The sequence below is a fragment of the Lynx canadensis genome, chromosome C1, assembly GCF_007474595.2.
Source record: "Lynx canadensis isolate LIC74 chromosome C1, mLynCan4.pri.v2, whole genome shotgun sequence".
Taxonomy (NCBI): Eukaryota; Metazoa; Chordata; class Mammalia; order Carnivora; family Felidae; genus Lynx; species Lynx canadensis.
Window position 1 is genome coordinate 210,160,373 of NC_044310.1, and position 11,975 is coordinate 210,172,347.

Genomic DNA, 11,975 nt, shown 5'->3' on the forward strand with positions numbered 1-11,975 from the left:
CTGTCATACAGGCATCATGGTCGGGGGCCTGGAACGACTTCTTTCCTACAGCGTGGCTATCATTTTTCTAGTTGTGGACTCAAGAGGCAACACACAGCTATTTCATTCATAACAGAAAACTCAAAGTTTACCAAGGAGGCTGCTGTGCTAAAAATAGCAGTGTTATGTGGCAAGGGACCTCAGGAAGGAAGTAAAGAAAAGGTCTTGTGAGGTCCTTCCATGGAAACTGGGCTAAAAAATAAGGGGGGTGTTGATATATAAACCCCTCCCCCAGCAGGAGGCGGCACCAGACCTCCCTCACCTCCCGAGTCTCCCTCCTCCCCTCTCCCGAGTCCTCTCTGCCGACACCATGGGGTGCTGTGGCTGCGGAAGTTGCGGCGGCTGCGGCGGCGGCTGCGGCGGCGGCTGCGGCGGCTGCAGTAGTGGCTGCGGCGGCTGCGGCGGCTGCAGTAGTGGCTGCGGCGGCGGCTGCGGCAGCTGCACCACCTGCAGGTGCTACCGGGTGGGCTGCTGCTCCGGCTGCTGTCCCTGCTGCTGCGGCTGCTGCGGGGGCTGCTGCAGCGTCCCCGTGGTCTGCTGCTGCCGCCGCTCGTGCGGCTGCGGCTCGTGCGGCTGCGGGAAGGGCTGCTGCCAGCAGAAGTGCTGTTGTCAGCAGAAGTGCTGTTGCAAGAGGCAGTGCTGCAGCTAGGCGTGCGGTGGGCGGGGTACAGGTGCTGGGGGGCGGGGCGAAGGGCGTCTGCTGGTCCCCATGGCTAAGGCTTCCCTCCATCCCACCTGTCTGCTCCTGCTGTCTCCCTGCGTCCTGGACTTTCTGGTACTTTCCCGCTCGGCTCTCATGCTCTGAGTTGAGGTAGCTTTTGCCGTTTTAAAAATAGCCACATGGAGGGGGCACCTGGGTGGCTCAGTCTGACTTCAGCTCAGGTCATGATCTCGCAGTTTTGTGAGTTCAAGCCCGGCATCAGGCTCTGTACTGATGGTATGGAGTTTGGTTGGGATTCATCCTCTCTCTCTCTCTCTCTCTCTCTCTCTCTCTCTCTCAGAATAAATAATAAATAAACTTAAAAAGACAGTCACGTGGACATTTTCTACAATGTCATCCAAGAAAAAGGATGGAGAACACCTTGATGATTGAGCTCAGCAAGCGTGACTTCTACTTGGCTTTCTTCTTTGCACTATTTTTCTATCTAGACTTTGAGCCTTTTTGTATTTACTATAAATGGTGTGTCCTTTCTGTGGCCATAGAAGCTTTCTAGATGTTTGCCTAAAAATCACTCAATAAAAGGCGAAAACAAACTCTGACCAGTTGTTATTGCTTCATCTTGTTTTATCCTTGGGGTTATTTTCGTTGAGCTAACGTTGATTATGTTCCTCCATGGACTGGGGCCATCAAGGGCACAAAAATAATTATGCCCTTATGCGATGACAATCTAGTCATACACAAATAACCACCAACACAAGGCAGAATAATAAACAAGTCAAGAGGCCATGATGTAGTGTGTTGTGGCAGGAGAGGGTCCAGAGGGTTGGATGGGGAATGAGTGTAAAGGACCGGAAAAGCTTCGAGATGCCATTTGGGGGCGTGTTTTAAAGAATTAGTGAGGTTTTGACAGGTGGAAGTGATTAGGGACAGATATTTCAAGCAGAAGGCAAAAAAAAGGAAGGATTGGAAAGTCGAAGACATATATGGGAACTAGTAAGCTGTTGAGTGTGTCCCGAGTACAGAGCATGTGACTGTATTTGGAAATAACCAATGACAAGACTAGCATTCACACTGCCCTTACAAGCCAGGAATTCTTCTAAGAACTTACGTGTTTTGAAGGACGCCCTGTTATTATGTCCATTGCACAGAAGGGAAACAGCCAAGAGAGGTTAAGTAACTTGCTGAAAGCTCACGGATGTTGCTGGTGGAGCTTGGGCGTGCCACAAATGCTCCAGGCTGGTGGTTTTTGAGAGGGATGTTTGACTGCAACATAGAGTTAACTGGTTGGTAGAGAGAACTGAAGCTACCTCGGCGATATTGGGGAAAACAACGAGGACCTGATACAATGGCAGAATGGGAACAGCAAGTGTATTTGTGGGGGATGAGAGCATGATACAAAACCCGACAAGTGAGGACCACGTCTACAGTCCCCAAATAGGCAAGACGCCAGTGGTGGTTGCTATGGACTGAATTATGCGCCCCCCATCCCTGTGTTGAAGCCAGAGCTCGGAATGTGATGGTATTTGGAGATGGCATCTTTGGGAGGTAATTAGGTTCAGACAAGGTCCCGAGGGTGTGACCTTAGGATGGGATTCGTTCCCTTACAAGAAGAGGAAGAGACTCGAGCGTTCTCTGTCTCTCTCTGCCACGTGAGGGCACAGCCAGAAGGTAGCCGTTTGCAGTCCAAAACAGAGCTCTCACCAGAACCCACCCACACACCCCGGTCTCAGACTTTCCAGCCTCCAGAACCGTGAGAAAATAAATCTCTGTTGTTCAAGCCAGTGAGTCTATGGTCTTTTGCTGTGGCTGCCTGGGATAATACCATGAGGTAACAATAATGCATAGTGACTTCTGTTCTTTTCTGAGAGATTTGGGATACCGTACATGACAGCCTGTTTTTAAATTTATGTTAAATATGGTCGACAAATAGGTGAGGAACTGACCATTTCCGTTAAGGTTGTTTGTCTCACTCTGTAAGGTGTGGAGTTAAAGGGAATTGATAACAGCATAAAAAAGCCGTCCAATAAGTGACACATTAAATTCTCTTATAAATCGCCCTGATTCTCTTCACAGTGTATTTAATCTACTCCCTTGGCATGGGTATTTTGAGAAGCGGCAGGTCTGCTTGATTTGCTAACCTAAAAAGATCCAGACCTGAAAAAATTGTCTTCTTGGTCTACTTATCTAATCTTGATGTTTTGCATTCATTTCTAAGAGGAAAATTTGGGCTCAGATTGTCAACTGAAAACACGCTTTGTATGGATCACGAGGCTTGGCTCACAGTTTGCTTATAATATGATTAGAATCAGTAGACACTAATCATAATATATGTATATAACCTGTGTGTTTATACATTTACATGTTATTTATATTTATCATTGTTTTTATTATATAGGTTATTTACATGGGTTATACCTATGTTCTTATATACACATCAGGCTATAGATATGGTGTATACGTTATACACAATATTTACATACCTATATATACACACATGACTTATCACATGATTATTTATGATTTTATGATTTTACGACTTACCACATGATTATTTTCTTCATTCATTCGTAAAACCTAGTGATTTGTGAAGATCTGTTCTGAAGTATAGTTGTTTCTGTAAAGGCTTGCTTCCAAGTTCTTCTGTCTGTTCCTTCCTGATCTTGGGATCAACCGTGACTCTTTCGCTCTTGTGTTTACTTTCCCACTGTGGCTTCTATGATCCAGGTTAGCACAGGTTAAAGTGTTAGCATCCGAAAGACTTTTGGTCATTTCAAGACAGCTGAAGCAAAGACGTAAGGATCTTCAGCATATACTAGCATATGGAATGTTCTGGAATTGTGTGTTGGCCGCCTGGGGAGGAAGAAGGCGAGCATCAGTGAGAAGGATAGGAGGGTGCTGGGAAGGACGAACAGGTAGACAGTGATGGTTGACTTCTCTTTCGATGGTAAGATGGGGCCTACCTTAATTTTTTCTTCAGACCTGACTTCTGGTTCTCTTTGCTGTTAGATGTTAAATGACCTGTTTGATAAAGATGCCTGAAGTTAAAACACAGTCTTACTGACTTTTTGTTTTATTCTGTGATTCGTTTTCTCTCAACACGAGACTGTCTTTACCCCTTGGGAGGACCCCGAAGTAACGGTGCCTAAACAATTAGGCCGGTGCCTAAATCTCTCTTATATTTTCAACTGATTCAAGCAATGATTTCTCTTCTATATTTGCTAGACTAATGAAACAAAAATCAGATGATACTTAACTAACCCTCCTGTGATAAAGAAAACTCTATGAGTTTTAGTTTTGATATTAGTTTTTATATATTTAGCTTTTATATTAGATACCTTTCAAGGGTCAATTACTAAGAAATGTTGTAAAACATACTCAACCACATTTTAACTTCTTTCTTGTAAGGATATCATTTGCTAAGAGTGCCATTCTATATTATGGATCCTCAGGCTGCCATAGTAAACTACCTCAGGTTGGATGGCTTAAATAACTGCAATTTTTTTTTCTCACAGTTGTAAAGACTGGACATCCATCCAAGATCCCAAGATCGGAGTTTGGGGAAGTTTGGTTTCCCCCCTGAGGCCTTTCTCCTTGACTTGAAGACGGGGATCTTCTTGTTGGGTCCTCACATGGCCTTTTCTCTGGGTGGATGCATCCCTGGTGTCTCTCTTCTAATAAGGGGAACACCAGTCATATTGGATTAGACCCCCACCCTTAAGACTTTATTTATCCTTAATTACCTCTTGAAATACAATATGTATTGTATCTTGTGTGTGCACTTAGCACACTATGGATAAAGCGTTGAGTGGGTGTTATAGCTTTCTTGGCCTGATTTTTGTTGGAAAGAAGCTTAGAGTCAACTTTTCTGTCCACTCCAGTGGCCAGCAGGATTGCGTCATGTCTGGATTTCTGTATTAATCTTTCCTCTTAGTGTAACTCACCCAGCTCTAGTGTTCTCTTGCCAACACGTTTTCAACCTTTATCTTTCTGTGCGCTTTTTGTAAACCATCTTAAGTCCTTTGTGAAATGAGTGGAATATAAATAAGCAAGCAAGAAAATAACCGAACCAAAGCCTTTGGCTCTTGAGCCAAAAAAAAGTTGGTAGTTACTTTTCCTTGCTGGAACTTCCCAGACTTTAGCTTTTCTGATTGGTTCCTACGGACTCACCCTGAGCGGTTCTCCTCCTGCAGGAGAAATGCATACTTTATGAAAAACCTTTCTTTTTCTTAAAAAAAAATTTTTTTTGTTAGCATTTATTTATTTTTGAGAGACAGAGGGAGACACAGAATCCGAAACAGGCTCCAGGCTCTGAGCTGTCAGCACAGAGCCCGATGTGGGGTTTGAACTCACGGACCGTGAGATCATGACCTGAGCTGAAGTCAGACGCTTAACTGACTGAGCCACCCAGGTGCCCCTGAAAAACCTTTCTTTTTTTTTAATTTTTTTTTCAACGTTTATTTATTTTTGGGACAGAGAGAGACAGAGCATGAACGGGGGAGGGGCAGAGAGAGAGGGAGACACAGAATCGGAAACAGGCTCCAGGCTCTGAGCCATCAGCCCAGAGCCTGACGCGGGGCTCGAACTCACGGACCGCGAGATCGTGACCTGGCTGAAGTCGGACGCTTAACCGACTGCGCCACCCAGGCGCCCCTGAAAAACCTTTCTTTATGTACATTTCTCCACATCTTCCATCTACCTTATTTTGATGAATAGTGAAAAATGGACCCAATAATTCCTCCAAACACAGAGTTGTGCATAATGCCAAAGGGAGACAGGTAAGTTGGAAGAGAAGAACTTCACCTCACCGTGATACATGACCTTTCCTCTTGTCCACAGAGGTAGGTTTTCAGAGTCCTGTCTTGTTTGTGGAGATTCAGATGTTATGGTTTGAGGATCCATGTAGATTATTCTTCTTCAAAGTAGACATCTTTTTCGTATATTTTAGAATTGTTCTTCTCTCATCCCTCTTTGCCATCTCTCAAGGCCATGTTTACTAACGATGACTTTTGAGTATTGTCAATTCATTTTTTAAAGATTTAAATCAAAGTTAGCTAACATATAGTGTCATAATGATTTTAGGAGTAGAATTTAGTGATTCATCACTCTCATATAACACCCAGTGCTCATCCAAACAAGTGTCCTCCTTAATGCCCATCCCCCATTTAGCCCATCCCCCCCCCCAACACCCCTCCAGCAACCATCGGTCTTTTTCTCTGTATTTAAGAGTCTCTCATGGTTTACCTTCCTCTCTCTTTATATTTTATTTTTCCTTCCCTTCCCCTATGTTCATCTGTTTTGTTTCTTGAATTCCACATGAGTGAAATAACATAATACTTACCTTTCTCTGACTGACTTATTTCGCTTAGTAAAACACACTCTAGTTCTATCCATATTGTTGCAAATGGCAAGATTTCATTCTATATCTATATCCATATCTATATCTATCTATATCTACATCACCTATGCCTATATCTATATCTATATCTATATTATCTATATCTATATCACCTATACCTATATCTATATCTGTATCTGTATCTATATCTGTATCTATATCTATATCTATCTATCCCACATCTTTATTGATCATAAATAAGTTATTGGAAATTTGGGCTCTTTCCATAATTTGGCTATTGTTGATAGTGCTGCTATAAACATTGGGGTGCATATGCCCCTTTGAATCAGCAGTTTTGTATACTTGGATATAGACCGAGTAGTGCAATTGCTGGGTTGTAAGGTAGTTCTATTTTTAAATTTTTGAGGAACCTCCACACCGTTTTCCAGAGTGGCTGCACCAGTTTGCATTCCCACCAATAGTGCATGAGGGTTCCCCTTTCTCCACATCCTCATCAACATCTGTTGTTTCCTGAGTTGTTAATTCTAACCATCCTGACAGGTGTGAGGTGGTATCTCATTGTGGTTTTGATTTGTCTTTCCCTGATGATGAGTGACGTTGAGCATCTTTTCATGTGTCTGTTAGCCATCTGGATGGCTTCTTTGGAAAAGTGTCTGTTCATGTCTTTAGGTCCATTGAAATAAGGGAAATAAATGGTTTGATCAAACGCCCCTGAGACGACTCACAGCCTCTTGTTCTGAGATCAGATCGGAGGTTTAGCCATCTACCTCTTTGTGTTCCCATATCATGACCAGTTTCAAAAACCCAAATTATGACTCCATAATGTTTTTTTTAATCCTTGTTTTGTAAAGACTGTTTTGGAGATATCAAACCCCAATTTGAGATTTCTTAAGACCTCACGGTGTCCTTTCCCTGAATAAAACTCACTCTTGACTTCACTCAAACTTTTCTTTCCCTGTTATTCTTGTGTTCTCGTTTCTGCACTTGAAAAAAAAAATCTCGTGTCTATATGTATGTGGAATAAAGTGGTACATAGCTAATAAAAGAGCACAGTGTTAGAAAAATACTTTTTCATCATCCCAGACAGTAATAACTCTTTGGGTGGACTTTTTTTTTTGATAATGAAAAATAAAGCTTTATTAGTTTAAAAAAATAGCTTATTACATGTCTATCTTCACAATCAAATGTCAATGCATATTCTGCATTCCAGGGCAGCTCTCTTTTCTGTTGGATGTTTTTTTGGTTAAGACTGTAATCACAAGAACAGTCCTTGACATGTTTGGGATTCATTGAATACCAATTCCATTCTGCAGAGTCTAAACTTTACAAAGGAGGCCACTTAGTAAATCCCATAGCCAGTCAGCTTTTTCCAGCATCAGATACAGATGCCTCCATTTTCTCAGGTGTGAGCAGGGATGCTGCATGTCCGGATGATGCTAATTTATGAGGGCCAGTTGGCTGGAGTCCAGGAGAGGGTACTGAAAGGTTAGCCTGAAGCAACTGGTGAGGGAGATCAAGGCTGCTGTCGGTGACCTCACTCCTGTTTCTATTCTGTGCCTTCGGTTGGTGGCGGTGGTGGGGAGGGCTCATGTTCTTACCTGTGTTCAGTGTCTCATGTGTTCCCTTTCTTTTTCAAAACCTATGCCCGGGAAATACTTGGTAACGGGAGTCACTTATTAAAAGTTGAAGGTGACTAGTCCCGCCCCAGGTTTCATTTAATATTTGAACTGGGAATGGTTTGCCTTTGAAGGAATGTCAGCTGAGATTACGAGCTGGAGCTGGAGCACTTTTGTGATGCTCGCCGCAAGTTCTGGTCCAGAGAGGAGAGCTGCCTGCATAGATAGCGCAAAGAGTGGTAATCCGCTTAAATAATAATTATGCAAATAAGAGTTAATGAGACACTAGGTGATCCTCCAACATTTCTGGCCTTTTGGCAGCAGAGACAAGAGAGTAGAGTGCACCAGATTTAGAAGAGGGCAAAGTTTAATCATTGGCTGTAATGCACCCTTATAACCGTTTCCCTAGGCTCTGTTTTTCTAGTGGGGAAAATAGTATCTTGAATGGTTAACGCTGTTGGATGGCTACTGTTCTTTTGTCTTCAAAAGAGCATGAGGTATCTTGTGAAATATGTGTGTGCACTCTAAATCGAACCGTAATAACTACCATGGAAGATCCCTCGTTTTCCTTTTTTTGCTCTTAGCCTATTGCATCCCATTTACTTCCAGGGGAAATGACTGAAGTGGGATCATCATGGTATGTGTGTGTGCATCATACCCTATACAAGAGATAGACTGTGTCGCACAGATAGCTGCTAGTCATGCAGCTAATCAGCTAATCAGCAGCTAGCAGCTAATCATGCAGCTAGTCAGCGCTAATACGCGCCCATGCCCTCCCCTCCATCCCACTCTTTTTGAGTTTGTCTGCCAGTTTCAAGAGTGGAAAACCCAAAGAAGTCCAGACAGACAAAATCGATTTATGTTTGAAGGACAGAGGATTAGACGAGGAAAGAAAATAGGTAGGATCCTAAAAGAAGAAAGCCAAGGCTGAGTTCTTTGGGAATTTATGGGTAATTTTCAGAAGGTGAGGTGACAAAGAGGTTGGCCGTGCTGTCGTGCGGAGGGTACTTGGGGGACAGGAGGATGCAAATGTTTAGGATGTTTTTCCCTGGCTTCTATAATTTGCTTCTCCCTTTGAACTTTGCCAAGAGATTGCAGTGAACGTTCGCATTTTATTTTTTCCTGGGTAATGTGACTTTGCTTAGATAGACCATAAGGCAATGCAGCTTTACAAAGAATGTACATACACATCTGTCTGTCTACCACTCTATCTAAACCTATGTTGATTTTATATTGCAAAAGTCAATCATGCTAATGGAGAAATTTAAATGGTCCAGTATTGGACAAAGTAAAAAGCAAAAGTCCACGGCGAATCTCATCACTTAAGTAGAATCACATTTACTTTTGGTAGCTAGACTCACAGTCCTTTTTTCTACGCATATGCTAACAAATAGTTAATATTTGCAAAATGAGACTAAGTTCTATACACTTTTGTGCAACTTCCTTTTTTCACTTGTTAGTACTGCATGACATCTCTCTGGCCCATGCATATCTTTTAGAAATTTCTGCAAAGTTTTCCATCTTACAGGTTTACTATAATTGTTTTTAAAACTTTGTCACCATTAATGGGCATTTAGGTTCTGTCAGATTGTTTGATATTGCAAACAATGCTGCAATGAACATCTTTGAACATATGGACATATAGATTCTACCATAAACCATCTTTTTAAAATTATTTAATGTTTATTTATTTATTATATATATATATATATATATATAGAGAGAGAGAGAGAGAGAGAGGGAATGAGGAGGGGAGGTGCCAAGACAGAGAGGGAAATGCAGAATCTGAAGCAGGTTCCAGGCTCTGAGCTGCCAGCACAGAGCCCGACGCGGGGCTCGAAATCACGGACCACGAGATCATGACCTGAGCTGAAGTCGGACACTTAACCAACTGAGCCACCCAGACGTCCCCATCTTAAAAAAAAAAGGAAAAGACCTTTATGATCCTTTGTATTTCTATGTTATCGGTTGTAACATCTCTTTGATTTCTGATTTATTTGAGTCCTCTCTCTTTTTTTCTTGGTGAGTCTGGCTAAAGGCTTGTCTATTTTGTTTATATTTCCAAAGAACCAGCTTTTAGTTTTATTGATCTTTTCTGTTGTCTTTTTAGTCTCTATTTCATTTATTTCTGCTCTGACCTTTGTTATTTCTTTCCTTCTACTAACTTTGGGCTTTGTTTGTTTGTTTGTTTTTTCCTAGTTATTTGAAGCATAAAGTTACATTGTTCATTTGGGATTTTTCTTATTTCTTGATGTAAGTGTTTATTGCTATGAACTTCCCTCTTAGAACTGCTTTTGCTGCATCTCATGGTATATTCCATTTCCACATGTCTCATGGGATTTTTTGATTTCTCTTCCTATTTCTTCCATGACTCATTGGTTGTTCAGTAGCAGGCTATGTTCACATATTTGTGAATTTTCCAGTTTTCTTCATTTCTAGTTTCGTATCATTGTGGTCAGAAAAGATGCTTGATATGATTTCAGTATTCTTCAATGTATTATGACTTGTTTTGTGGCCTGACATATGATCTATCCTGGAGAATGTTCCATGTACACTTGAATGTGTATTCTCTTGCTTTTGGATGGACTGTTTCTTATATGTCTATTAAGCCCACTTGGTCCAATGTTTCATTTAAGGTCAATATTTCCTTACGGATTTTCTGTCTGTATGATCTATCCATTGATGTAAATGAAGTATTAAAAACCTCTAGTATTTTATTGTGAACTATTTCTTCCTTTAGGTCTGTTAATATTTGCTTTATATATTTAGGTGATTCTATGCTGGGTGCATAAATATTTACAAATGTTATAGCCTCTTGTTGGATTGACCTCTTTATGATTATGCAATGCCCATAGTTGTCTCATTACTCTTTTTGTTTCAGGTATAACGTTATTTTATCTGATATGTTTATTTATCTGATATAAGTATAGTTACTCCAGCTTTCTTTTGGTTTCCATTTGTATGAAATATCTTTTTCCATCCCTTCACCTTCAGTCTCTGTGTGTTCTTATATCTAAAGCGAGTCTCTTGTAGGCAGCATACAGATGTCTTTTTTTTTTTTATCTATTCAACCACTTTATGTCTTTTTATTGATGTGAATTAATTATTGATAGTTCTGTACTTACTACCAGTTTGTTAATTGTTTTCTAGCTATTTTATAGTTCTCTATTCCTTTCTTCTTTTTTTGCTCCCTTTCTTTGTGATTTGATACTTTTCTTTAGTGGAATGCTTATATTCCTTTCTCTTTAATTTTTGGGTAATTTTACCATATAGACTTTTGTTTTGAGGTTACCACAAGGTTTACATATAGTAGTTTTTATCTAAAACAGTCTATTTTAAGTTGATAACAACTTACATTTGAAATGAAAGAGACATTGCAACTGATACCACAGAAACACAAAGGATAATAAGAGGTTACTATGAACAATTATATGCCAGCAAATCGGACAACCTAGAAGCAATGGATGAATTGCTAGAGACGCACAACCTAAAATACTGAATCATGATGAAAAGGAAATCTGAACAGACTGGTAACTAGTAAAGAGATTGAATCAGTAATCAAAAACCTTCCAACAAGCCAAAGTCCAGGGCCGGATAGCTACACTGGCAAATTCTACCTAACATTTAGAGAAGAATTAATGCCAATCTTTCTCAAACTCTTGCAAGAAATGGAAGAGAAGGGAACTCTTTCAAAGTCATTTTATGAGGCTAACATCAGTCTGATACCAAAACCAGACAAGGATGCCACAAGGAAATGATAGGCCAAGATCCCTGATGAACATAGATGCAAAATACTATTAAACCAAATTGAACAATACACTAAAAAGATTATACGACACCTAAAACCGATATAATATCTTATGTCAGCTACACTTCAGTTTAAAAAAATGGGCTATAATAATGGATTATACACCATGCTCAAGTGGTATTTATTTCAGGGATGCAAGAATGGGTTGGCATCTTGGGGCGCCTGGGTGGCACAGTCGGTTAAGCGTCCGACTTCAGCCAGGTCATGATCTCGCGGTCCGTGAGTTCGAGCCCCGCGTCAGGCTCTGGGCTGATGGCTCAGAGCCTGGAGCCTGTTTCCCATTCTGTGTCTCCCTCTCTCTCTGCCCCTCCCTCGTTCATGCTCTGTCTCTCTCTGTCCCAAAAATAAATAAACGTTGAAAAAAAAATTAAAAAAAAAAAAAAAAGAATGGGTTGGCATCTAAAAATCAGTCACTGTGATACACCACATTAACAACATGAAGAATAATCATGTGATCACCTCAATAGATGCAGGAAAAGAAGTTAACAAAACGTA

The 11,975-nt window shown here is 41.0% G+C and overlaps 1 protein-coding gene across 1 annotated transcript; it reads left to right on the plus strand.

Moving 5' to 3' along the window:
- Positions 1 to 349: 349 nt before the first annotated feature.
- On the plus strand, positions 350 to 688 carry LOC115519921 (small cysteine and glycine repeat-containing protein 7-like). The gene has a single exon (XM_030323774.1). The coding sequence runs from the start codon at positions 350 to 352 to the stop codon at positions 686 to 688; it is 339 nt and encodes a 112-aa protein (XP_030179634.1).
- The last annotated feature ends 11,287 nt before the right edge of the window (positions 689 to 11,975 follow it).